Source organism: Tinamus guttatus, unplaced genomic scaffold (assembly GCF_059628265.1).
Source record: "Tinamus guttatus ecotype Peru unplaced genomic scaffold, ASM5962826v1 Tinamus_guttatus_pri_ptg000150l, whole genome shotgun sequence".
NCBI lineage: Eukaryota > Metazoa > Chordata > Aves > Tinamiformes > Tinamidae > Tinamus > Tinamus guttatus.
Genome location: NW_028288684.1, coordinates 1,247,117 through 1,275,032, shown reverse-complemented (window position 1 = coordinate 1,275,032; position 27,916 = coordinate 1,247,117). Strand labels below are relative to the sequence as shown.

The 27,916-nt window shown below is 43.7% G+C and overlaps 1 protein-coding gene across 3 annotated transcripts; it reads left to right on the top strand.

Moving 5' to 3' along the window:
* The first annotated feature begins 358 nt into the window (after positions 1 to 358).
* Positions 359 to 25,248, top strand: ATP7B (ATPase copper transporting beta). 3 transcript variants are annotated; one of them, XM_088522177.1, is made up of 22 exons: positions 359 to 607; positions 5,228 to 5,927; positions 5,991 to 6,506; positions 7,954 to 8,148; positions 9,219 to 9,382; positions 10,039 to 10,200; positions 11,653 to 11,729; positions 12,087 to 12,261; positions 12,810 to 13,043; positions 13,252 to 13,343; positions 13,483 to 13,610; positions 14,401 to 14,555; positions 14,766 to 14,900; positions 15,645 to 15,839; positions 17,337 to 17,519; positions 19,128 to 19,326; positions 20,391 to 20,537; positions 21,326 to 21,468; positions 22,459 to 22,662; positions 22,775 to 22,892; positions 23,681 to 23,783; positions 24,334 to 25,248. In XM_088522177.1, the coding sequence occupies exons 1-22, from the start codon at positions 359 to 361 to the stop codon at positions 24,593 to 24,595; spliced, it is 4,536 nt and encodes a 1,511-aa protein (XP_088378303.1). In that variant the 3' UTR covers positions 24,596 to 25,248. The 3 variants fall into 3 exon arrangements, with proteins under 3 accessions (XP_088378303.1, XP_088378302.1, XP_088378304.1); XM_088522176.1 differs by having other exon boundaries at positions 5,228 to 5,939; positions 6,003 to 6,506; positions 7,933 to 8,185; ... (1 more) ...; positions 22,459 to 22,661; positions 22,756 to 22,892; XM_088522178.1 differs by lacking the exon at positions 359 to 607 and having other exon boundaries at positions 5,228 to 5,936.
* The last annotated feature ends 2,668 nt before the right edge of the window (positions 25,249 to 27,916 follow it).

Here is a 27,916-nt window from a genome sequence, read left to right as displayed (position 1 = left end):
GTACATCCGAACTGTTCGACGGGGCCGTGTTTTATCCAAGAAATCGCTCGTAACTCAATAGCAGGAGGAGGTGGCAGAGCGGAGCCGTTGGTGGGAGCTGCGTGCAGGGCCCCAGGGAACTTGCGACGAGTTAATTATGCACCGGCGCGCTGCGCACAGGTCATGTTTGAGCAGCTTGTGAAAGGCAGCCTTGGCTGGGCTTGCCGTGAGCAAAGATCAGCGGTGCGCGCGGCGCTTCGGGGCTCCCACGGCGCCTGAGCGAGTGCGCGTGAGGCGGGCAGAGCCGCCCGCAGCCGCGAGGAGTGCGGCCGCGCACGAGGGTTTCGCTCACGCTGCCGGCTTTAAAGCCGGGCAGGGAATGGAGAGAAAAGTGGACAATAAAATGAGAAGGGAACTGTCCTGCTTGGCGACTTTGAACAACAGAAACATCACGCTGGTGTCTATCCGCAAGCGGCAGGCGGCTCGCGATGTGCCTGAACTACTGATTATTGGTGCAAAGCCCGAGCCGGGCTCTCCTGCAAAGGCAAGTGGCGGCTTGTGGAAAGAAGAGAAAGTTTCGCAGAGTTTCCCGATGGGAATGCCCGAAGCCAGCACGGTTGGAAGCCAGGTCAGTGCCACGTGGGGGTCCCAGCTGCAGGGTTTGGAGCAGAGCTCGCTCTCTGTGGCTTGTGTGCTCCTGTGCTATCCCCGCGGATACAGAGGTGTTTTAATCCCCAGCAAGGGTGCCAGCCCTGCAGCACAGCGCGCTAATGTCCTCCTAAAAGGAACCTGAAAGCAAATGTTAATAGTGAGTAATGCAGCATTAACTAAGGAGCGTTCTGTCAGCTCCACCTCTAACAACACAGCGATGATTCCCAGTGAGGAATCATACTAGTATTTCCCCTTTTTGAACTGTAATTACTTGAGTAGTGAGAAATCCATCATACTAGGTTAGTCCCTGGGATGACAGACATTGCAGAAACGTGAAAAGGTCATGATTGGAGGTAAGCAGTTTATCTGTTAACTACTCGGTGGACACTAGCAAAAGTTCTTGATAATATGTTTGCGGCAACATTTTTTTTCCTATATTGTATATAATCGTATTGTAGTTTTGTAGATTAATTGTTGTGGGGAAGAGCTTTTGGAAGGAGTTGTATGGGTAAAAATATGGAGTTTATCAGTCGAAAAAGTTAAAAGGCATGTAAATGACAGAAAGGTAATTTACATCGGTGTATATGTTTAAGGAAAACAAAGTCTCAAAACAAATATTGTGTTCTCTGAAACCATATAAGCTTAGAATGGCTTAAATAAGCAGTGTCAGGCTAGAATGAAATAACAGTGAGGACAAAACAGGTATACCTGAAGGCTTTTTCTATCTCTGGTTACTTCTCATATTTGCTGTAAGACAATCATGATATAACTTACTTTCTTCTGCCCTGTGATCTCTTTTCTGTACTCTGTTCATTGGACTATATCCCATTGTTCATATTGGAGCCCCATAGGTTTGTTAAATATGATGTGCGGGGGTATTTAGTAAGACTAGCTACACCTACATAAATCCTTTTGGATCTTCTGTATTGTTCTTTTCCCAAATGAGGATGACAGTCGCTTGACAGATGTATTATGACAACTTCTTTAGTATTTTGAAACCAAGAGCACCATGCTGCTTTAAAGAAGAATTTTTATCAGATCTGGACCTATAGGGGTAGTGGGGAGGTTGTTTTTTTCCAATGCTTGCGAATCAAGAACTGCCATTAAGCCATTAAATTTCATACGTTCAAAGGATATTTGCCAGCCAGATGGGAGGATGAGTTGCACAGAAAATTGCCAAGGGGGATCACGGCTATGTTTCTGCCTCCTGCCTGCTCGCAGAAATGCTGGGAAGTTGAAGCCTCCTGGATCTCTGGCATTCCCAAGGCCTCTCTGTCCTCATTTTTGGTTCCCTGGCTGCCTGTAGCAAACCGGGAAAGTATGTGAAGTATTTAATTAATGGCATGTGGCTTTTCAGCTGGCAGCCTGAGTCCAAAGACGTGAATCAGCAGATTGTGAAAGAGCCAGCAGGAGAGGGAAAACAGTGACACAGATAAGATAACTCTTTGGAAGTCGTGTAGTTGAAGGTAAGAGGGCAGGAGCTGGTTTCAGCCTGTTACATACTGGGAGAAGAACAAACCAAAGCCTTTGGAGATGACTGGGCAAAAAGTGCACTAAGAGGTGGCGTTTGTTGGTGAGTGCAAGGGAAATAGGGGGAGGGAAATAACTGAATAGGCCAGGCCTCATTTCCTTGTCAGTTGACAGCTTGGCATTTAACTTGTGAGTCCAGGTCTTGAATTTCTGGATCTGAAAATGGCTATCCCTGTGGGCCAGCAAAAGGAGAAGCATCTGTGACTAATACTCTTAAAGTGAGATGTTGCTGCCCAGTGTCCGAATTTGGACAAGGGATTGGAAAGGGGTGCCCGGGCTCAGGACCAAGGCCTGAGGGCCTCCTGTTTACACCTCCATCTTCCAAAAGCGGGAGGTGAGGAGAGGACACAGTGCTTGTCCCCTCCGTCCAGGGTGGCTCTGGCCACGCCAACACTGGGAACTTCATAATCTGCTTCTCAGAGGGGTTCTTCATTTTCACACTGGAGTCTCAGTCTGAAGCAGACAGACTAGATTCTCAGGCTGTTTTGCATGTTGAATTGCAACTTGTATATGCAGAACAGCAGGGAAATAATTGTCGTAACTTCACGTTTTCATAATTTACATAGCTTTTGCATAGTCACGGTTAAAATATGCATGAAACTTGCAGAGCAACAGGCCTTGCGTACGCTCCCCTTAGAAGTCGCGAGGACGGTTAATGCCAGGGAAGCGACAGGCTCTGCAGCTCCGGGATTGACTGGCTGCGCTTCCCTTCTTGCTACCCACCGAGAGAGCAGGCCTTGTACCCCAGAGTTGTTATCCGGGTGTCCCAGACCCTGCCTTGGTGCTTTTGAGATGAGAGCGTCCCTGATCCTCTCGCAGATGGTCTCTCTCAATGACTATACAGCCTCCCAGATACCATTTTATATCTAATTCTTAGCTGGCATCAAGAAACCCTTCTGAAACATACTATGTACTTAAGGAAAACTACAGGCATACTTCTGATGCCTCGTGTTTACTGCTTTACAGTAACTTGCTGTTTTCTTCTGCTCAAGTGTAGAAACCCCTCTTCTCAAAAATACACCCCTGCGTATCCATGTCCTTTCTCCTGACAACTTTCTTTTCCTGAAACTGTTAAAACAATAGCAAAGGCTTTGCAGATACTCTAAATCAAGTATTTAAACAAAGAAAAATGATATTATCTCCTGATCTTATCAACTTTTTAACCTGTGAAAAATTAACCCTGGGTTTTGGGTTGCATCTTGAGAATTCTTGAAGGATTAGGGATGTGTTTTATTCTTCTTTTTTATATCCACTTCTCCTCCCTATTTTTCTTTTTGTCATTTAAAAAATTTGTGTTCAAGTGTTTATTTTTATAGCATAAACTGCTGCTTTGTCAAATAGCAAACAAAATATTTTTTTTCCAGTTTGTCTGAATATTAGCATAGCTTTTTATCCAAAATATAAAGCGATGGCCAAGTTTTGATGTCTCTGAGGCCAACAGTGCATTAAAAGAGTGTCATCAGTACTCACTTTCATGTTTTTCAAAAGAGTGTATAACAGGAAATATCCTTTAATCTTTTTATGAAATCAGTTTGAATTGCTTTTGTATCACGAGGTGTCTAGTCAAAGCAAAGAGGAAAACTGGAACAGTGAGCGCCAGTGGGATGGAGGGATGGCGTAAAGGACATTAGGCCCATGGTGTTTCAGGTTTTCCACCTGCAAATGGTACTTGCATTTTCCCACACGAGATGGGAGCACGCTGCTGTGGTTTGAATAAATATGGCACAGAGAAGACCGACCGGAGCGAATTTCTCGTGTTAAGTTTCGGCCGTTTTGGTCACAACCCAGGCACCATTATTCCCAAGCTGTCGGAGCATGAAACGAAATCAGGTTAATGAATTTTGAGTCCTGCATCCAATGAACTGGATGCAGTGTAGTGTTAATAAGCGGCCTAAGTGATCCTAATCTGTGCTGTGGAATTAAGGAAGGAGTTTTCTTCCCTGTGAAACGCGAGATCGTGCTGCGCAGGGAGCCCCTCTATGCAGTATCGCCCCGTGTTGGGCACGCTGGTGAGCGGTGGCCGTCGCACAGCTTCACCAGATACAAGATAAGTAGCTTTCATCTTCATCTTTAGGAGCTGAAGTTGCCTTAAATCCCAAACATGAATTTTAATGTCTGTTCTGCAGGAACTAACAGTCCTGACCCTGTCCCTCCTCTTTTAATTCTTCGTAAGCTCTTGATGCTTAGGAAGTCTGTGCTCTAATTTTCTGTTATTTCCTATTCATATTATTTCGTTCTTAGTTGAATCAAATGCTCTAAACCATAGAAGTACCATCGAGTCTGTGATGTGACAGGTGAGTAGTACTTAGGACAAATCCACCTCAATACTGCCTGTATACCCCTCAAACTGCTCTTGGGCCCAAACAGTGGGTTCGGTATCTCAATATATGATCTTTATTAGGTGCCTTGCAATGAAGTAGTAGAAACCAAATGATAGTGGAAATATCTGCATATGATACAAGTTTTTTTCTTAATATGTGTCAGATACAGATTTTAAATTAGAAGATGCATATGTGTGCAGACAACACAGACACTTGTGAGCGTACATACAGCTCTTAGGCAGCCAGTGCTAATTTCAGACTCTCGGCTAATTCTTGAGCCTGTTTTCTCTTTTCTTCTTTCTTTCTTTTGTTGTTAATTCCTAGTAAGAATAGTGGGTTGGGGACCAAAATGGGCTTGCTCCAAGCATCTCTTTAAAGTCATTTGGACTTCTCTCTCCTGTGAACCTTTGGGCAGGTGGCCATGTTCTATGAAGAGCAGAGCTTAGGTTGTGTGACAAACATGCTCGGTGGCCATAGGGAGTTCATATTTTAAATGAATGGGTGGGGAATATTCAGACAATTTTGCTTTTATAGCCCTTCTTGAATGTATCAAAATTGGCGTGCAAGAGGAGTTTCAGGGGCTGATTCCTACCTCTGTACGTAGCTAACTGGTAAGGCTTCCGGAGTGTAAATTAACATTGTGGCATGTTCCACTGGAAAACACTGCACTTTTATGCAGAATGCTGCTGCTTTCACAGGGAAAACAGTCTATGCATTTTGTTTTTATGTTTCCCTTTGCTCTTTAGGCTTTGTCCAAGACTGATTCTGCTCCTGGCTGCGCGTGGGAACCCACCATGAAACAGGATTTTGCTTTTGACAACATGGGCTATGAGGAGAGCTTAGAAACGGTGCCCTCTTTGTCTGCTCAGGCACACACTGTTGCAGTCACTGTGCAGGGCATGACTTGCCACTCTTGTGTGCAATCGATAGAAAGCCGAATTTCCAAGGTGAAAGGCATCATGAGCATTAAAGTCTCCCTGGAGCAGAACAACGCTGTCATAAAGTATGTACAGTCGGAAATAAGTCCTGAACAGATTTGCCTTGAAATCCAGGAGATGGGCTTTGATGCAAGCATCGTGGAAGAGAGACCGACGGCGGCGTCCCTGAGCGTGCCGTGCTCGCCAGAGGCTGTGACGAAGCTCCGGGTGGAAGGCATGACGTGCCAGTCCTGCGTCAGCAGCATCGAGGGGAAGCTGAGGAAACTGAACGGCGTGGTGAGGGTCAAGGTGTCCCTCGGGAACCAAGAAGCAGTTATTGCTTATTATCCCTACCTCATTCAGCCCGAAGACCTCAAGGGCCACATCAATAACCTGGGGTACGCCTGCACCGTCAAGAGTAAGCCAGCCCCCTTGAGGCTGGCAGCGCTGGACGTGGGGCGCCTGCAGAATGCGGCCACCAAGGCCCCGCCGGTGCGTGGGGACAGCAGCGGGGCGGCCCCACTGGCGCGTGGGGACAGCAGCGAGGTGGCCCTGCTGGAGCATGGGGACAGCAGCGAGGCGGCCCCGCCAGCTGGCGGCACAGCCCACACGGCTGCTGTGCACGTGGAGGGCATGCGCTGCCAGGCCTGTGTGCGCAACATCGAAGGAAATATAGCGGCCCTTCCCGGCGTGCACAGCATCCGGGTGTCTCTGGAGCACGGGCGCGCCGTGGTGCGCTACAGCCCCGGCTTGATCTCCCTGCCGGCCCTGCAGCGAGCTATCGAGGCGCTGCCGCCCGGAACCTTCCACGTGCGCCTCCCCAGCAGCTCCGAAGCAGAAAACGGGGCCTCTGCTTTGCTCTGCGGTCTGCCCGGAGAGCAGCGGACGGAGAGGACGTGCACCACTGTCATTCGGATTGACGGGATGACCTGCAATTCTTGTGTGCAGTCCATAGAAGGGATGATAGCTGGGAGGAAAGGAGTGCAACATATAGCCGTTTCTCTAGCTGAAAGGACTGGCACCATACAATATGATTCCACTCTCACTAACGGAGAAGAATTAAGAGCTGCCATAGAAGACATGGGATTTGATGCGTTGGTTCTCACAGGTAACTGTTTTTCTTTCCGTGAACAGTGTTCCAAACTAGGCCATAAGACTGTCATCTGGAGAGCAGGTTTTAAAACATTGCATTGGTGTTATCTTTTCTAAAGGGACCGCTCGCATCTCACTTAGCATTTCATCTGTGAAACACTTTATTTCACCCTCAAGAGCTGCAGGAGTGGGTGGAAGAGTTGAGTTACATTATGAAGCCAGAAAGTTTGGAAGTTGGTGTGATGTCTTTTAAATGGCAGAACCCCTTACACTCTGCGGTAGCATTCATCTTTACATCTGTGAGCTGCCAAAGTAAATCTATCAATATCTTAATTAACATTCTAAGGTTCTAAAAGATGCAAACTTAATGCAATACTTTTCATTTAAAATTGCCTCTGTTTTTGTTCTATTTGAAATCTCTTCCTAATGCCCTAGTCTTTCACCTTCATATCTTGAGTATATTTATCAGGGACCCAAGTATTATGTTCAAGATAAGTGCCAAGATGCATGTTCTCCTTGGTGAGAGAAGACATTCTACTTGTTAACTACTTCTCAGTTTCTGCTTCTACACTTGCGCTCAGTGCTTAAGAAGTTGGTATGAAGCAGGAATATTTACCTGCTTCAACTCAGAACAGATTTGCTTTGAGATACCGATGTGGTTTACATGGAATGAACTAGTTCAATCAAAGGAGACTAAAGGCTGCTAGCTTTGCTCAGAGGACCAACCCCTCTGAATCTGTAGGGACTGCTGTGAAAAAGAAGTTCATAATTATGGTTTGTTTTATAATCTGGAGTGGGGGAGCTGTTTATCTGTCTGTGGAAAAAAATCAGGAGCTGTATATATAAAATGTTCTGAAACAACTCTTGCCCCTTTGCAATGCCTTCTGCCCAAGCGAGAGGGTCTGTGAATGCAGCTGGAGCCAGGAGTGTTTTCCTGGGTGTAAAGAGCAAAACAGATCACACCGGGCCGGTAGGTGAGGGGATCTGTAGGCTGCCAAGTCCTTCACACAATACTTGCACCTGAAATGTTGTGCCAGGAAGAGAAAACGGAGAAAAACAAAACTTGTTTTCCTTGTCTGAGATGAAGTGCTGTGAGTCGTGCGCAGAAGGCAACAGGAACAAAACGCGTGTGAGGTGTGTGCTGGATGAGCACAGTCAGGTCACCCTGCATCTGTAGAGTTACTGAGTGTACATGTTACGTCTCCTCATTGAAATTGCCATTGAGATCTGGAAAATTTTAGTTCTGCAGAGTTTGAGGTAAATGGTGGCAATGCAGTGTTCCTGGTGTGAGTATATTGTTCAAATAGCGTATATAATTTCTAAGAAGAGGCCAAGATTAACATGTCACCTTTCAAACACCCAAAAGGCTTTGCATGATGGATAAATATGTGTCCTGCTTGCTTGTTGTGCATCCGCCTGTCCCAGTGTACCTAGTGTTTTTCTTTATTGTGCCTGTATTCAAGATACCGCCGCCGATGGGGAAAACGCGCACCGGTGTGACAACAGCCTCGGCGCGGCCGCCCCTTCCGAGGGTGCTGCCCTTGACGTGCCGCCCCAGCCCAGCGCAGCGACAGCCCAAAAGTGCTTTTTGCAAATCACAGGCATGACCTGCGCGTCGTGTGTGTCTGCCATTGAAAGAAATCTGCAGAAGGAAGACGGTAATAACTTCAACATTCCTATAGTGAGTCTTCAAGGGACCACAAGGCAGAAAAGGTATTCTGCGTGGTCCAGGGAAAGGCTGTGTTAGAACACCTTGAGGTGAAGTGGGCTAAACATTCTCAGTGCTAGTGTAACAACATCCTTATTTAATTATCCTACTGCATTCATTCTGTCATGAGCAGAAAAGTTTACAGCTGTACCTGATAACATTAAGCTGTTGCAATATGATCAGACACCAAATAAAGCTCAACATTGGAGGAATTGTGCTCATTTAGTTGGCAGGGCCTTGATGCTTTGCAGAGCAATCCGTCTCCTCCAGAGCTTTGGGAGCTCTGGCACATTTGTGATGCGAAACTTACCTTTCAGGGCACGTTTGCTCAAGCAGGTACAAATAAATACATAGCCCTGGTAATGAATGGTTGGGGTGATTACATTAGCTCAGGAACAGCAATATTTACTAGGTTAGAAGTCTGCCGAGAGCCCAGGCAGAGCCTGGTGCCTCAGTGCTGCCTGTGTCACCTTGCGCTGGCATCTTGTGGCAGGGCTTTGCTTACTGTCTCTCCTACATCCTCAGGAAGGGCATAAAGATCCAAGAAACTATTAGCCCTTCCAGAATAGCTTTGCTGTCTGTGATTTTGTGCTTTGCTTTTAGATTCTAAATTTAGATTTATGTTTTGGTATTAAATAAAAAAAAACAAAGGTCTAACTTTGTGCTGAGGGTCTTGCTTAGGCTTTTCCAGGCTAGAGCTTGTAGAAATTGGTGCAAATGTTGCATATGAACTGCTTTTTTATTCTGTTAGATCTTAGCAGGACTTGCCTCCTTCCCTTTCTGAATTTTGCTCTTCCTCTTACTGCTAAAGAGAACTTCAACCTGCCCAGATCTCAGTAACAACTTTGCTGTTATGCCTAGGAAACAACACTAGAAGGAGGCAGAGAGATTTTGCTTGGCATAAAGCATTTCTGCATTGCTCCAGCCCGCACTGACATTCTCTTGTGATGGTGTTTTGTTTGGTTTTGCTTTTTCCAAAGGAGCTACAGTATCTTACGTTTTTGATCATTGCTCCTGTAGGTATTGTTTCAGTGTTGGTAGCACTGATGGCAGGGAAAGCCGAGATAAAATACAAGCCAGAGTTCATCCAGCCTCTGGAAATAGCCCAGCTGATTGAGAACTTGGGTTTCGAAGCTACTGTCATAGAAGATCACACTGAAACAGAAGGAAGCGTGGAGCTTCTTGTAAGTAATGTGTATTTGAAATTATATGTAGGATTTGGAGAGGTCAGGTTTGGAACAAGTGTTTTCTTGGAGATGTTTTTGTTTAGGAGCTGTGGCTTCAGCAGTTCCATTCCAGCTGGTCGCGCCATTATTTCTTTATTGTTTTAATCCAAATTCCAAATATTGTTGTAAGCCAAAATCAGTTTGTCTTAGAAGAATGTGTCCAAAGGTGCTCAAATAAAAAGTGATAGCGTATGTATAGAATGGACTTTTCTTAGCAAAGAAAAATAAAAATAAAAGAGTATTTTTCTGTGAAGGCAGCTTGGTCAACAAGTGCAGACTCTGAGCACCTCAGAATATGCATCATAAAGTACCTGACAATAATTCCCAGTGCTTTGTATAGAGGTTTGAGATCTTTGGGTGCAGTCAATAAATTGTTCATCCTATGGACAGGTTCTTCAGAAATCCATTTTTACTTTCTGGAATAAACCTACTACACTGACAGAGAGCAAAGTCTATAGTTATGCCAGTAATAAGACCAGAAAGTGGGAACATACCTCTCTGAAACCACAGGAAATTTAAGTTGGCAAAATGAAGTTATTCATGTTGATTTTGATTCAGTCAAAAACGCCACTTTCAGAGACTGTTACCCATACATAAAATTGTGTTTTGCTTAGATTACAGGGATGACTTGTGCTTCTTGTGTTCACAATATCGAATCCAGGCTTATGAGAACTAGTGGCATATTCTATGCCTCCGTTGCACTTGCTACTTGCAAAGCTCACGTCCAGTTCGATCCTGAAGTTACAGGACCACGGGATATTATAAAAATAATTGAGGTAGGTGTTGGAACTTCTTTTTGTAAGAACAGTTTTAAGGTGAAGTTATTAAGAAAATGAAGCAGCTGATATTTGAGAGGCCTTCCTGACTGTTGCGGGAAATGTATGGTTATTGCTATGTGCTATTTTATGTTCTTGCCTCTGTGGTGAAGTGTGCTTCACAGAAGTGTGTAACCTCACAGGTTGGTACCCTAAAAACAAGAACGAACCCCCCTTTTCTTGCCTATATCTAGTAAATTCTCATGTATCCATCCTGGCTGTTGTTCCAGCCATTGTCATTGCTGTGAAGTGCTGGTGTTTCAGAAACAAATACTGCTTTCCCCTGCCGTCTAAAGAGACTGTAAATGAAGTTTGGCAGGGAACTAAATCCAGTTAGCACTGCAAGTAATGCACATCTCTGCACACGCTGACATCTGTTACCACGTGAATTCAGAGAACTGTCTGAAGCAAAACAACTTGCCCTACAGCTCGTAAAGAAAAAAATCACAGTTTCCCAGTAACGATGCGGATTTCAAATACTGCGACATTATCAGGGTCCAGGTTTTACCAAAATTGTTTGTTCCCTCTTCCTCTAGATATGAAGAAACCTTGTCCTATGGGGCATGCACAGAGAGTAGTCAGGGGACTGGCAAAGACCGTTCCTTTCATGGTCTTTCATATTTACTCAGAAAAAAAAGCAGGATTCATGCAGCAGTTGTTAACACATACATGACAGGCTGTTCAGCCCAACAGAGTAGTTCTGTAAAGTGCATCTTGCTGCAGAAGCATCTTGCAAACACCTATAAAGTTTAAATGTGTTGTGCTTGCAAGAGTGTTTGTTTGTTTGTTTGTTTCCTTTTCTGCAGTAACACTCTGAAGTGTCAGTCAAAATTGGCTTTGCCCAAAATGGGCTGCTTTGCAGTTTGTTGTTTGGTACATTTAAGCTGGTTCTGACCATTTTGATTTTCAACTTTAGGTGTATCTACTCTACTCAAGTATTATGGACATATTAGAAAAGTTGACTAGCCCAGGGGCTTGTGTACATTTTAACCTTCCTTTATAGTGCTTCCATTCTCTTGTACTGACTTTAGTGGCAATCAAAGGGTATTAAATTCCCCTGGCAAGAAGCACAGTAGAGTTCCAGCTGCCAGTGTAAGCTACCTGCTTAGAAAAAAATAGGACAACTGCTGCATTATAATTGTGTCCATGCAGAACAGATAGCAGAAATCCCTTGCAGTCCACATTCTCCTACATCATTATCAGGAGTGTCTGGAATATCTCCGCATGTTGGCAGGATCTAAAATTAATAAGAAGTTGGCATTTATTAACTAAGGAAGGATGTCCTTTTCTGACATTTCTGTTAATTTCTTCTAAAACTAGTATCATTTAAGTATGTGATAAGTAATACTGTTAGTTGAATAAAAACTAGCTCTTCTCCCTTCTCTCTTTTTTTCTTTTTTTTTTTAAAAAAAGGAAATTGGCTTTCATGCCTCCTTAGCTAGAAGAGTTCCTAATGCACATAATTTGGATCATAAAAAGGAAATACAGCAGTAAGTATTTATATTTCTCTCATTGATGGTTTCGCCTAGATTATATCTTGTAGCTCCCTCCCCCTTGCTTTGCCCCATTAATTTAACTTGCATAAAGCGTATTTAATTCTGTGATTTGCTGTTTGGAGCAAGTGCCTCCACGTCCATTTTCATTAGTTGCAGCTCAGGTCGAAGCCTGCGGCATTTCAGCGTGTGGGGGGCAATGCAGCTGTCCTGAAGGGCTGGGTTTTTCCCAGATCTCCTAATGTGCGTGCCCGGATGGCACTAATACCCCTAGCTCTGTGCTGCGAGCACAGTGTTGGGCCTGGGTACTGCTGGGGGTGCTGCTGCTGGCCATTTACAGCTTCTACTTTTCAGGTGGAGGAAATCTTTCTTGTGCAGCCTAGTGTTTGGTATCCCTGTCTTAATCCTAATGATTTATATGCTAATACCTGACGGCGAGCAGCACGGATCTATGGTGCTGGAACAGAATCTCATTCCTGGATTATCTGTTTTAAATCTTCTCTTCTTTGTCCTGTGCACTTTTGTTCAGGTATGTCCATGCTGTTTCCTAGGTATTTGCTTTCTTTTCATCTCCCATTATGTAATCTGATGGGGAAAGAGCTAGGAGGCTAGAAAGCTTTAGTGGATTAGGCCTGCCCCTTGTTTGTACAACCCACGCGGAACGAAGGGTCACTCTCCTGTAAGGTGTTGATTGTGTAATTGCTCAAGTTGTGTCAGTGACATTTCTAAATGGGGATGTTAGAACGATTAAAAAACCTGGTCAGCAAATAGCTGGGTAACTGTATATGCCTTAAACCTCTGTGCTTTGGGGTTTTTATTCTTTCTGTTCCGTGAGAAAAAGGTGACAATATTTAGCCTTGTTTTGAGAACAAGGAAGGGCAAGTGAGAGGATGACAGTGGAATAAGCTTCCTAGTCAACAACTCCACTGAAACTCTGTCAATATAACAGCAGCACAGGACAAGAATCTCTTCCGTTGCCTACGACATGTTTGTAATTCTGCTATAGGCAGCATGATGCCCTCTCTGCTTTCTACTCCTGTGATTTTAATGAGGGTCTGCACGTGCTTGCACCAACAGTTCCTCGGTGGCTGGTACTTTTACGTGCAAGCCTACAAATCTCTGAAGCACAGGACAGCCAATATGGACGTGCTTATCGTGCTGGCCACCACCATTGCTTACACCTACTCGTGTGTGATCCTCGTGGTGGCGATAGCGGAGAAGGCAGAGAAAAGCCCCATCACGTTCTTTGACACACCTCCAATGCTGTTCGTGTTCATTGCCCTTGGGAGATGGCTGGAACACATAGCCAAGGTAACTTGCGTGCGTGCTGCGTGCTCTGTATTTCCCATGAGAATAAAGTAAAATTCTTCAGATTCATTTTTAGTGCAAAATTTTTAGTTCCTGATGTGAGTACTCACCTATATTAGGATCATTTAGAGCTCACAGATCATTATTTTAGTTCAAACATTAGCATTTATGTAGCTAAATATATCTCAAGCATTTTATCCCTATTTCTTAGAGTAAGACCTCAGAAGCTCTTGCAAAACTGATATCTCTTCAAGCCACAGAAGCAACTGTGGTGACTCTCGGACCTGACCACTCTATCATCAGGTACATACTTATTCACCACGGCCCCTTCAGCCTGCCTGGATGCATTTGCTAGGCTTGGTACAGTTAATTTAAATGCATTATTATGCTTTCAAAACTGATGGTGTAAATGACCTTTCTGTTCTATCTGTTTCTTTTACAGGGAAGAGCAGGTAGCTGTTGAGTTAGTTCAACGAGGTGATATCGTAAAGGTTGTTCCTGGTGGAAAGTTCCCAGTGGATGGAAAAGTCATTGAAGGCAATTCTATGGCAGATGAATCTCTTATCACTGGTAACTTTCCCTACCTTTGCCCTCCGTTGGGCAAAAAAGGTGGAATCTTCTATGACTTTTTCTTACAAGAAAAGAGAACAGATTCAACAGAAAGGCTGTTGTTTGAGTAACCTCTGAGCTTAATGTACACAGTGCCTGTCCTTGGTGAACTTGGAATAGAAATGCCATGTCTGAACATACCCTAAAAACATGAGGAATCTCCGTCAAAAAAATTGGTCATTTTTACTAATCTCCCGATTGGATGGGTGAAATCCAAATGCTTGTGTTATTCTAGAGATCTTGTGGGATTTTCCTCCTATATATTCATGAAATGTATTTGCAGCAATGGTGCCTTTTCAGAAGTAACTTCTGCAGGGCGATGGGGATGTAATGCTGGTATGCTGGAGTATGTGTGCATGAACCAGAAAGGGCTTCTAACAAGGGCTGCCAGGTGAGCCAGGACAGAGAACATTTCTTGTCGTAGAGACACTATTAATAAGGATTCTTCCCTTTCCATTTGCCTCCAGGCTCCAGTGAAGGCATGGGAAAGGTCTCCTGGCTGCTTTAGCAGGATCTGGGAGCAGACATACCAAACCAAATCCAGAAAAAAAAAAAAGATTTATAGAAGTATAATGCCACTCACAAGTGACTTCACTGGACAGACATATGAAACATGATTTCTTCTTGTTATTGTTTAGAATAGGTGATTTTGATAGAACACAATGAACTAAGTGTGCTAAGGGACTGTGATAGTTGTTCTCGTGGCTCTTTGCGCTGGTCTGGCTCATTTTTTTCTGCCTTTTCTTCTCAGGGGAAGCTATGCCAGTCACTAAAAAGCCTGGGAGCACCGTGATTGCCGGTTCTATAAACGCCCATGGCTCAGTCCTTGTGAACGCCACTCACGTTGGGAATGACACTACCCTGTCACAGATTGTGAAATTGGTGGAAGAAGCTCAAATGTCAAAGGTAAAACAAAATGAGAAAATTAAACCTCGTTTACAAATTTTGATTATATCAAAAAACATTCTATGTTTTGACACAGTTGCGAGGTGCTTTTCCACACTTAAAAAAGAAGCATATAAAGGCTATTAGATATTTTCGTGAACATATTTATGTGTGTATATTTATGTGTTTTGATTGTAAAAACATCAAAATATCTGTTTTTCATTTTTATAGGCACCCATCCAGCAACTGGCAGATAAGTTTAGTGGATATTTTGTTCCATTTATCATCATCATTTCAACAGTGACATTGATAGCATGGATCACAATTGGCTTTATAAATTTTGATATTATTCAGAAATATTTTCCTGTAAGTAATTTCCCTGAGAGTTGGATTTTGTTGTTAGGATATCTCCCAGTGTCATTAGTGTATCTTCTGTGTGTGGAGTTTAGTGTTGCAAACCTGACAAGGACTTTCGTACAATGTGTTGTTTTCCATACAGAGCAGGTAATTATGCTAGTGAGGATCCATCACCCAGTCTAAATGGACCTGTCTCTTTGCCCCTTAGTTCTGCAGGGGTTTCCTACAAGCTGAAATTACTGGCATTATATCAGGATTAAACATGATCGTGTTGCCTTGAGGGGAGTTGAGAAACTTCTCTCATGCCTGGAAAATATTTGAACATCCTTGTTCCTGGTGGCAGGTAGCTTCTCATGGAGCACTGGCCTGTAGCTGCTGCGTCCAGTGCAGCTGGGACTTAGGGCAATTTTTGCAGCCTTGCCAGACTGCTATGTCCTCTTTAAGTGTGTGTTTGCAAGGAGGAGGGGGGTTGTTCCTTCAATATGTGGAAGTCCCCGAGAGAAATTCATGAAACATGGATGTGCCAGCAAAAAAGCCAGAAAACCCCTCCGTAAATTCCTCTTCATTCCTCGCATTGACCTTTCTCTACTGTTACAGTAACAATAATACTTTGCTTTCCTATCCTGAAGGTTTCCTGGTAAATCTATTTTTTGGCATGACTACAAATGATTGATTGCAAGCCCTGTCCTTCCTCCTGTCAACACACAGACTTAGGTCCTTTTTTCTTCCTTCTTCTCCTCCCTGTTCCTGCAGAACCAGAGCGAGCACGTCTCGAGGGCGGAGGTGGTGCTGCGCGTTGCCTTCCAGACGTCCATCACGGTGCTGAGCATCGCCTGCCCCTGCTCCCTGGGCCTGGCCACGCCGACGGCCGTGATGGTGGGCACCGGCGTGGCGGCGCAGAACGGCATCCTCATCAAGGGCGGGAAGCCCCTGGAAATGGCCCACAAGGTTCAGGCCTCCTTCTGTTCTCCTTTGCTTGCCCGTGGCTGCATAAAATTCAGTTGCCCAAGAAGTTCTGCTGGTCTGGAGAAAGACTGCAAGATTTTTTTTTTTTTTAATCTGGTTGCAACTCGTTTAGGTGGGTCTGACCACCTATCTCCAGATTCAGAGTAGTCACAGCAAAGCAAGGAAATCCACCAGTTACCTGAAATCCAGAGCCAACCAGACTGCTGCTCTTCCACATGAACTGGAGAGGTGTCTGGCTTCTGCACTTACTTGGCCTCTGCTGTAGAAATCATTGATAAGCCAGTGTTTTCCCTCCTTCCTCAAAGGCCTGAAGTGAGCTATATATTGTTCATGATGAGTGGTTTAAAATATAGGATGTAGGAGAAAAAATGAATGATTTGAGGCTGTTTAGAGGAGAGGAGACCTGAAAAACCCTTCAAAGGCAGAAGAAGTTGATGAAAAAAGGAGGAAAATGCATGCTTTGACATGTCCACAGCCAGTGAAAAAAAAGAAGAAATGAGTTTAAACCATGCTGTGGGCATCTGTGGTTAGACACAAGGGAAACTTGTTAACTGAAAAGGGTAGTTAAGAATGGGATAAGTTCTTCAGACTAATAATAATACTTCTTCTTATGGAACATTATAAAGTATAGTCAAGAAGTCTTTACAAAGGTTTGCAAAAAGCAGAGAAGAGTTGCTAGTGTTATTGTTTTACCTTTTGGTTCTAGGTAGGGCTAGGCTCAGCGTTTGGAAAATTAAGTGACCTGTTGGATTCTGCAAGGCTGGTAGGTTAGGCTCTCTGAGAGTGGAAGTAATCCCCAGTTTGTAGAGCTTTTTGGGGCACATTTTTGGATTACACTTGGCACTAGCTTTGGTGTATATGGGGCCGTGTTTCCTGGTTCATTGCTGGATTCCTCAGGACCCCCTGGATTGTATGACCTGACTGTTAAATTTAGTGAATAATGTGTTTTGGTTTGATTATTTTATGTGGATTTTTTTGCAGCTGTTTTATGACCAAGTAATGCCTCAAATCCTGTTTCCTAAGTGCTAGTGCATTCTATGCTAAGCAATGAACAATATTTTGGTAAAGGCCCTACTTGCATTGTATGCCATGTTGTAAAAGTGATTAAGGTGCAATGATGTATATCCTGTATGTGAATGAATAGAGACACCACACACACATGCAGACCTGTTTGTTACAAAAGGTCACTACAAGCAGTTATTATGCTCTACAGCAATTCTGTTGTCTGAAATATTGATATAAAAACATCATGGTAAATGTAGCTTCAGTGTAATCTGCATGGGAAATGACTAGGAAAACAAAAGGAGAGCTACCATGTGAATAATTAAAGGTACAGGAATCTGCAGCTGTTTTTTTAGGTTTTTTCTCTCTTGGCTTGGATACAGTGAGCTGATAATTGAGGTCTGGCCTATGTTTATGTGCCCAGAGCGTCCCTTTGCTCTCAGCACCTAGGCAGTAACCCCAGTTTATTTCTTGCAGATCAAGACTGTGATGTTTGATAAAACTGGCACCATCACCTGTGGAGTTCCCAGGGTCATGCGGGTGCTCTTGCTGGGAGAGACAGCCCTGCTGCCCTTGAAGAAGGTCCTGGCCGTGGTTGGCACTGCTGAAGCCAGCAGCGAGCATCCTCTAGGAGTGGCAGTCACTAAATACTGCAAAGAGGTACCTCCCTTTCCTGTTTAATCCATTGCCTAAGGGGGTCTGTGTGAATGCAGCAACGTGGGGTCAAGGGAGTGGATCTCAGAGGGACAAGCCTGGCTGAGAAGTAGCAGGCTGGAAAGCTGGCAGGTTTTGTGATGCTGCACCTTGCTCTGGGTGACACCTAGAAGGCACATTGTAAGCTTTGCTTTTCTAGCCTGGTAATGCTATGGATTTCTCCAGCAGAATCTTACCACCTTTTCCCCCAGATAGTGGATCTTTAGAGAAGAGTTACAGGATATGTGCAGGAGGAGTTGGAAATAATATCAGAAAGGAAATGTGTGCGGTGACATTCCACACATTACCTGACTGCAGTCACTTGCTAGTCACTTCCTTATCTGAATAGAGTAGGCAAAAAAAGCTTTAGAACAAACATGCATGTTAATATTAAACTGTGATATTTGTGAATTTCACAAATAAATTACTGGATTACTCATCTTTGCAAATTTTGCAAATCCTCAAAGGTCATTTATACACTGCACGTATTCCTTGAATGTTTCAAGAGGAATGGAAGCAGAAATAGTAATCAAAATGGGAAGTGTAGTTTAAACAACCAATATTTCCTGCTAACACTAGTCACTGGGGTTCTGGGCGCTAGTTGATTTGTGGGAAAATATAATTTTCCAAAAATAATTGGGAAGAGTATGAATGTCAAATGATAAACCTTTGGCAATATAGTTTAGAAATTAGTGTACATGTTTAGAAGGAAAAATAGAGTATGAGTAATGAAGGGCCTGCCTGTCATTTTTATTTTATACTTTCTGTTTTCAAATATGCTTTTTTTGTTCTCCGGATACTTGCACAATTCTCTCATGCATAAGTTGTTACTGCGTCATTGCTAATATGAATTACCATGTTAAATGCTAAAATTGCTAAATTTCTTACCATTCCTAAGTTATATGGAGGTCACCTGAAACGTGCAGTTAATTCTGGATTCCAGAAATAACCCACAATAACCTGTTTATAAACGAGTGGGTTTTTTTCCATTCCTTTTGCAGTTCATAGTGTCCTAGGAATTTCATTCTCTGAACCTGAATATGCTACTAGCTTCTCCCTCTCACTCAATAGTTAGACGCAATTTCCTTAGCTTCATCATCCTCTCAGATCACTCCCAGAATTAGATACCTTTTTTTTTGCTGTACTTATATAAATATTAAATAAAAACAAAAAGCCTGACCCTCTACAAGCATGTGAGGTTGATTAGAGTTGCTTCCTCTCAGAAGCTATATGGTTTATTGTTATTTGGCTTTGCTTCCTGGTCATGGCTGGTGCCATGAGACGCCTTCGTGTCTGGTGGTTCTTGACCTACCTGGAGAAGTCATCCTTCATGGTTTGCTGGTCCTACGGTTTAGATCTGGATGTAATTTGTGCAGCAGTCCCATTCTAGAAGTCTAAACTGCAGTTTATCTGATCTTCCTTTTTAGTTCTCAGCTACTGATAGTCCATGGCGCTCTTCAGTCAGTCAGTCATCGGAAAGAGGAGAAACAAGGCCCCTTTTCAGTGGCAGATACCTCATATTTGTGCAACACAGTGACAGCACAAACTGATGATGAATTCTGGTTACATCTACAGGAGCTGGGTACTCAGAGCCTGGGCTACTGCACGGATTTCCAGGCAGTCCCAGGCTGTGGGATCAGCTGCAAGGTCAGCGGCGTCGAAGCCGTCCTGGGCACGGCGGAGGGCAGCCTGGAGCGCCAGGACAGCAGCAGGAGCGGCGGCGGCCGCGGTGCCCGGCGGGAGGACGCGCGGGCGGCGCTCGCGGAGCCTCACGGTACGTCTGCCCCGGCGTGGGGCTGGGGAGGGAACTGCAGCGCCGGCCGCTGCGGCCACCCGGCCGGGCCAGCGTCAGCGGGAACGGGGATTTGCAGCGCAGAGAGGCCAGGAACACCACGGCTAAAAATACACCTTGAGGGAAATTTTGTTTTCTCTTCCAGTATCTCTCAAAGCGCTTATTAAAAAAAGAAAAAAAAATAGCAGATGCAGAATAAGGTGTGTCATAATCTGCAAGCCAAGTTTCAGTGCCTGATGTTTTGATCTAGCCGATACATTTCTCTTTGTTTCAGGCTCTGTGGAAACCACGCTGCTCCTTTGTAGTGTAGGAGAGGAAACAAAAGTCTGTAAAACCTTCCTCAAGAAAGCCTTCAGGTCTATTCACAAGACAGTCAGTCTCCTGACCTTTTGAGGAAAGCTGTTGATATAGTTATAATAAGGACTTTAATTGCCAGAACTGTAACATTTGTGAGTCATGTTAATGAAAAACTTTTTAACCTGCATTTCAGGGCTCTTGTGAAGTTAGACTGAATTCATAATGAGGTGCTCCACAAGCTCTTTTATTGTTTGTTACAACAAAGCTACTGTTTTCTTTTGAATCAAAACTACCTTTTATAATTAAAATAAGTCATTAGTTTGGAGAACAGCATGGCATTTATGAAACATGAATACTGAACCTTTTAGAATAACAATGCAAATGTGCAATGACAAATACCTGTGACTACTTCCATTTAAGTTCACAGCACCCTTCTCCTGTGTCCTTTTGTATAAACAGGCACAGAAGGGAGTCTTGAAGCAGAAAGGTTGTATGAGGCTGTCTTCAGATCGGGTCTATGAATTTTTGGCTGAAAAGCAGCAGCATTTCAAACAACACTAAGGCCATTTGACAGGTCCCTAGATGAAGTGTCACGGATATGGCTATTGGCAGAATTCAAAAAAAATTAAGAGAATGTCTTCTGAATATCTTTCTGTCACTAATGCAGCCTGGCAGTGTCATTCTCAACCATCTCCGGCTTCTGTCCACGATGTTTAAGTTGCTCATTTTCCTTTTGTCTGAACACAAAGGTCCCTCAGCTTCCCCCACGTACTCGGTGCTGATTGGGAATCGCGAGTGGATGCGGCGCAATGGTTTGCACATCGCCAACGACGTTAACGATGCCATGACAGACCATGAAACCAAAGGACAGACTGCTGTGCTGGTGGCTATCGATGGTAACTGGTGTTGAAGGGACTTAATAAATAGCAATTGGGACTACTGTTGAGAGGAGAAAAGCAAACTAATCGATCTGTGTCTTGGAGTTAGGTACAAACTGCTTATCTTTTAGTACAAAAGTGTTTGTGAAATGTTAAGTATGAAGCTAAGTATGAAGGTATTCTTAAAATAAGTTTTTGCCTCCAAACAACATTTCTAAGATTTTCTTGGGTAGTTTTTAATACAAGCGTTAATTTCTGACCCTCCTGTTGTCCAGCACTATTGTTTTGAAAAGCAGTGCTGGTGTCCCATGTCCCATAATGACTTCACATCACTTAAGGATCACAAGTTGACTTACTACATCACTTCATTAATAAACATTTATTTCATTAATAAGCATGACAATTGCTTAGATCCTTCAACTACAAGAGGAAGCACTAGATTAGATTAGACTAAGTGAGTTTTGCCACAGGGGTTATGCTATGCAGAGAGATATCCTGATGAATAACATGAGCAGCAGCTGTAATGGTAATAGATTGCCAGTGGATCTATGATCTTGATATGGTGCTTCTGACTTAATTACTGAATAAATATTCTTGCTGCTCCCATAGAGCAATTTTCAGAGGCAGTTGCATGTCTCAGCCTGGGCACCAGTACAGCAAAATCAAATGCTGGGTACAGCAAAATCAAATGCTGTTAACATGAAAATAAGGGCCACGATATGTAGATGGCACTAGCAGAGGTGATGGAGGGCCCCCCCTGCTCTCCTGCTGCCGCTTTGCACCCCCAGCTCCGTTTCCCTGTGCAGGGGCCCTGTGTGGCATGATTGCCATCGCCGACACGGTGAAGCAGGAGGCAGCCCTGGCCGTGCACACGCTCAAGAACATGGGAATCGACGTGGTGCTCATAACGGGAGACAACAGGAAAACGGCCAAAGCTATCGCCACGCAGGTGAGCAAAGGGGGCCGCAGCCCTCTGGTTTGTGGTTAAAAAATGCACGATGGGGAGAATTGTGTGGTGAAGGGAAGTTCCTTTAGGATTCAGGCCTGTTCCCACTGAACAGATGCTGGAGAGATCTAGCTGCACTTCCACCCTCTGCATCTCCATTTCCTTCTTTCCTTTGCACTGCTCTGTTTTTATTCTACCTTCTGCTACTTCCCAGTCCTCAGGGGAGCCACCAAACTGCTCGGCATGGAGATATGCACGTTCTCCTAGGCTGAGAGGGTGTTTTGCTCCTTAGTATCACTCTCTAATCCTCCGCACAGCCTGATTTGCTCTTTGCTTTTGTGCTGGGCTCTGGTCAGAGCATTTTCCCAGCCCACCTTTCTTACGAAAAGGAGTCTTTCAGGAACTTACTTTGATTTATTGCTACTGCACGCAAGGTGGTGTTTTCAAACAAGCTTAGTACATGCCAGCCTATACTTCCATTGCATTTTTGGGATTGACTTTGTTTTTCCAATGGAAAAAAAAAGTTGATTCAGTGCTGAAAGCTTTTAAAAATGTTACTTTTTGAAATTTTAAAAGGGAGTCTCTCTCTCTAGCAGAGATGCCTGATCATATATGGTTCCCATGTTTCATTTTACTGAAAGCTTTATTGCTGCATATGCATCAGGTAGCATAATTATTTAAAAACTGGCTCTGATAGCCATCAAAACCTTTATATCTTTCTCAGGCAGTTGGGTCTTCAGAAGCCCTGTAGGGCATGAGGCCAGGGCACAGCATGGTTTTCCAGTGTTTCTGCAGTGAAAATGAAGGTGGCTGTAAAAATATGTGAATGGCATGCAGCTCTTCAGCTTTGTGTGCAGTTTGCATCTTCTGCCTCCACCAGAGCTTAGGTCGTGATCTTCCTTTGTGTCCCCTTTACCCAGAACAGCAAATGCTTCTTCCTTTCTACATGAAAGCCTGTCACCAACAAGGGTGTGTTTCTCTCTTTATGCATAGGTCGGGATCAAAAAAGTCTTTGCTGAGGTCCTTCCTTCTCACAAGGTTGCAAAGGTCCAAGAACTCCAAAATGAGAGGAAGAAGGTTGCCATGGTTGGCGATGGAGTCAATGATTCCCCTGCGCTTGCCAGGGCTGACATTGGAATTGCAATTGGAACAGGCACGGACGTTGCCATCGAGGCAGCAGATGTTGTTCTTATCCGAGTGAGCACTGTGATTTTGACCTGTCCCCTTTTGTCATTGATGCTCCTCTCTTTAGTTTGCTATTCCCAGGACTGTGTGTGGAAAACCCTTTCACTGCTCTTCTGTCTTACAGAATGACTTGCTGGATGTAGTTGCCAGTATTCACTTATCAAAGAGAACAGTACGAAGAATACGAATAAATCTGATTCTTGCCTTAATTTATAACCTGCTCGGAATACCCATAGCAGCAGGTAGGTGACTGCCAGAGCTCAGTTTGTGGAAGACAGCAGCACAGTTGAGCTCTATGGTGCCTCTTGCAGATGTTTGCTCAGACATCTAAAGGAAAGTTCCTGGAGTCTATAGAGCTTGGTAAAGGAGAGAAAAATAAGTATATTGACTTTTTTTTTTTGTGTGCTGGTAGAAGAATTCTTTCTTCTCCAAAATTTAAGCTCTTAGAAATAGATATATATATGTTAAAATAAAACCTAGAGTATTATTTCACATAGCAGTACTTGGGTTTTAGTTTCTGTATATTCCAAATCATCTCTAATCAGAGATCTCATCCCACTTCTGGGTGCTCACTCTTTTGTTCAGTCTCAATCACACACTTTCTGTCATGCTGCTTGTGCTCTGTCTGCTTCTGTCAGACACGTTCTCAGACTTCAAATTTCTCCTTAAAATCTAGTTCAGGCAGTGTTCTTTACCTATATCAAGATTTTTTCCATCCTTTTCCTGGACCCCTACCCTGTCTTTTTGTTATTTTTGCCTTGTTTCACACATGGAGAATAACTGACTGGACCACCAGTCTTACCATGTGGTTACTGTCTTATATAGCTGAGTCTGTGCAAGGACCATCCCTTACACGTGAAGAGATATTTTAAAATTAAGTAAAGATATGCTGATCAATGTATGTTTATGGAGGTTTCAGCAAGTCACTTTGTAGGGCTACTGATCTGCTCTGTAATTATACAGGGACAGAAGGGTCTATATCAGGAGGTGTTGCACCAGTTGTTGATGTGTCCATGTTCTTTTTTGCTAGGAGTTTTCATGCCTGTTGGCCTCGTGCTTCAGCCTTGGATGGGATCAGCTGCAATGGCAGCTTCTTCGGTGTCTGTCGTGCTGTCTTCCCTGCAGCTGAAATGGCAAGTTGGCCTGCCCTGAGCTCTGGGGGAACCTTAGGGAGCACAGTGGGTGGGACTCTAGTGAGGGACAGCACTTTGGGCTTTGTATACCCAAAAGTACCTGACAGTCCTGTAATTGGGGGTCATTTTGTCTAATCTTTGGCTCCAAAAAGAGAAATGCTCAATGAGACCATTAACCTGGATAACAACTGCCTTTGTGCTTCTATAAGTTTGTAGGATCAGCCCTACAACTGCAGTCTTTTCCTCCTACAATAGATCTGTGGGTAGCTATCCAAAAGATGAGACATTTCTATTAAGGGTTTACTTTTCTCTTCCCCTTTTTTTTCTTTTTTTTTTCTTTTTTTTTGGGGGCGGGGGCTGGATCTTAAACTGATATGTTTGCTATTGGGCATCTCTATGGTCACATATTGACAAATGATCAAAAACATATTTGTAGCCATTAAATGTTACTTTTGAAGTGGAGTTCTGATCTAGATCTTCAGAAGTGTCTGATGTTGAAGTCACTTCCTGATTGACCTTTTGATAGTACCTTTTTTCTTTCACTTTTTAGTTATAAGAAGCCAGATGCAGAAAGTTATGAAGCACAAGCTCAAGGCCGCATGAAGCCACTTACTCCTTCCCAGATCAGTGTTCATATTGGAATGGATGACAGGAGGAGGGATTCATCCAGACTGGCTCCTTGGGAACAGATTAGTCAAGTGTCTCTCTCTTCCTTGACTTCAGACAAACTGCCAAGACATAACGGTTTTGTAGAGGAGGAAGGTGACAAGTGGTCATTGCTCATGAATGACGACGAAGAACAGTACATCTGAGGTGTTGTATTCTTAGGAGAGCAGAAAGAAACCATTCTTCCCCACCAGTGACAGGAAGTACTGAGTCGGGTCATCAAGAATTTTAAGGCTATAAGAGAAGTCATTCTGTCAACTCACAAAACAATTGCTACTCAGTTCAATGTTGGGTTGCAAGTATTGTGATTTTTCAGGTCACCAATTGCTTCTAGTCATTGAAAGGATCTGTGGCTGTATAGCAAGGTGGCTTGTTTGCACACAGAAAATAGCAAAATAATGTAAAATTTTAATTTCAGAGTCTAATAGAAGTTCACTCTATTGGACTGTGTGCTGCACAGCGAATTTCATTCTTTTCAGGCTTGCAATCTTTATTCTTTTAAGAGCGCATATAGCGAGAGTATTTTCAGATCTGCCAAATGGCAGTTTCTGTGTCAAAGTGAAAACATCCATGGCACAGAGGCTCTTTGGTTGAAAGTTGTATTTTTACACAGAATCCTAATTAGGCATGTCATTGTGCGAGCACTTTATATTTAGGATTTGCGTACATCTTCAGGGACCAAAAATACTTCAATGTTTCACTGACTATAACTTTCTGAAAGATCTTTCACAGATTTTCACTTGCTTTCAAGTATCACATTCTTCTGATACACAGTTCTATTGTTGAACTTGTTCTGTGATTCTCATTAGTCTCCTCCTAAGTTTTCCCTTTTTTTTTTTTCCATCTTTATGACTTACTATGTTTACAGATACTCCTGTTTGGGACAAGATCCTGTAAGTCACTGGGAACTTTTCCTGCTGAAATCCGTTAAGGCAGAGCACTGATTTGTTCAAGTTGGCTGTCATTTTTCTCTAGATACCTTGCAGAATCCCTCGAAGTTTCTCCACTTCAGCAGTGAAGTGTTTATGCTAGTGTGAATGAAGATAGTATTTACCACGGTGCAGCCAGGAGCAGAACTAGGCCTAGCACTGGTGTGACTCCCAGGTTACCCCCAATTTGCTTATTTTTAAAAAGGAACCATAATGTTAAATGAGAGTGGTGAAGAAATGACCTGAAAATGTGGGACTTCTGTTTGTTATGGCATAAATAACCTTTTCTGATGATAGAACTTGAACTAAGACTCAAACTAAGGACTTGAAATAAGACGAGTTGTGACAACTTGAATTTTAATGTGAGTGGGTATTAATGTCTTGAATTTGTTTTAATTCTTTGCTCTAGTTTAATGAGAAATCAAGGTGTTGGAGACAGACAACCCTTTTTCTCACCTTAACATCCTTACCAGAGCTTGCCACAGCTATGTCTTCCCAAATAAGAAATTCATTCCTTAATGCTTGGGTGTAGAGTCTGGACCACATTGGTCACTGCTTCAGTGCACTGAGCCTGCCCCTGGGGTAAGGTGCTGCTGAGAGCCTCTGAAGTCGCCAGGCCGGAGCTTAGAGTCTGATCTAGAAGGTGACACTTGTGCCACCGAGCAATGTGAAATAACCACTTAATTCCACAAACTTAAATGTAAGACTATTTTTAACCAGGGTTCACATTCTGCTCTTCCTAATGCAAAAATGAACAGCAAGTTAGAGGGGAAAAGAAATGTTCTTACAACATTATGCAGGTCTTTACTATTCTCTCTTCCTCCTTATATTATATTTGAGCTTTTCTTAGAAAACATCCCCAGCATTGGCTTAAATATAATTCAATTTTAAACCCCTGAAACTTTCTGTATGTGTAGAGATTACTTTCACAACACATATACTTTCAAAACATGCCTTAGGTGCCTATACCTGGCCCCAGGGAGATGGTCTTTTACTATTTTGTATGTTTTCTTATGAATGCTTACATTAAAAATATTGGTTTTTTTTAAGAAATAACCCTTTTGTGTCTTGTGTTTTCTTCTTTTGAAGAGTGAAAGCAAAAAATAAAAAGTTTTAGCTGTAATTTTGGATTGTAGAATATATATATATTATATATATATATTCTACAATTGATATATTGACAAAATATTGTTGCCAGTGAGCAGTCTGGTTTATATGACTCAGCTTGCAGAAGCCCTTGGCTCGACATACTTCCCCTCACAAAAATAAATGCAAGAAATTCAGCAAATTCATTTGTCAGGCCAAGTCTTAGCACTGTTGGAAGCTGCAAGAAATTTTTGTGGTCAATCGCAGCTGAACTAAGACTGGCTCCGTGGAAGAGCTGCTGTGCTCCCCCCGTCCCGAAGCGTGTCCGCCTCCTGTCAGGTTGTCTGCCTATTAATGCAACAACTGTGGAGAAGACAAAGATCACAGTGTGTGTCATCAAAGTTACAGCATGAGATAACATGAGGTAAGAGATTTTGTGGGTGATTCACTTTGCAGTCTAGTTCAGGGTATGAGGATAGTGCAGAACCATGAGCAGGGAGGGACAGATCAGAGGAGTGCTGTGTGCTGAGGGCAGCGGGGTTGTGAGCACGCAGAAGGGTGGAATTTGGGTTCAAAATCACCGTGTCAGATTGGCCAGAATTAACAAACTGCACACATTGGAAAGAGAGGTGTTAGAAGTCGGTTTGGCAGAAGGAAGGTCAGGGAGTTGGCTCATGTTCAGCCTGTGACTCATTCTGCTGCTCTGACACTGCAAAATGGGCAGATATGCACTGCACACAAAGACTGTAGCAGCTGTACATACAGCTAGATATTGCTGATAGAGCATGCTGCCAGGCTGAATGCTAGGTACAGGTTAAAACACCAGGCCAAGTTGGAGACACATCTGAGAAAAAGACCTAACGGAGGACTTCAGACAGTGACACTGCTCTGCTTACAGAAGGTGCCGAAGGACTGGAAGTCAGGTTGGCTTTGAGTTTTATTCAATAACATCAAGTAATCTGGAAAATAGATGAACATTTCCTAACTATATTTGCATAACATCTCAAACCGTGAACCGCTGCAAAGCTCACAGGAGATGTGCAAGTGCCTGTAAGGGAGCTACAACAGGCACACACAGGGTGGAAATAACAAATGTAAGCCCTCACACTGACACCTGTGCAATATGTTCGTGTTAAAGCTGCACCACTGATTCGTTCCAGAGGGGCCTGGGGGGGGAGGACGGTATTTGCATCGCTGGGTAACGTAAGTGACGAGCTCTCCTTGCCTGCAGCAGGGCCGCGTTCCCGCTGGAGCCCTCGCGGAGCTGGTCCCCTGCAGAAGCTGGATCCAGCAGAGGGCCTGGATGGAGATGCTGGAAGGGAAGGACTCTGTGGTATGATCCAAAAGGCCGAGCGAGGACAGGGACAAGCCAGTCTGGGCCTCAGTGTGAATGCAGCTGAATGTCCCAGGCTTGTTCAGGGAAGAGTGACATGGCTCCCTTGGAATTTATGC

Coding starts and splice junctions, on each gene's coding strand:
- ATP7B (XM_088522176.1), top strand. CDS start 359: ATGGAGAGAAAAGTGGACAATAAAATGAGAAGGGAACTGTCCTGCTTG. Junction 13,611..14,400: donor AGATGAATCTCTTATCACTG/GTAACTTTCCCT, acceptor TTTTCTTCTCAG/GGGAAGCTATGCCAGTCACT. Junction 14,556..14,765: donor AAGAAGCTCAAATGTCAAAG/GTAAAACAAAAT, acceptor TCATTTTTATAG/GCACCCATCCAGCAACTGGC.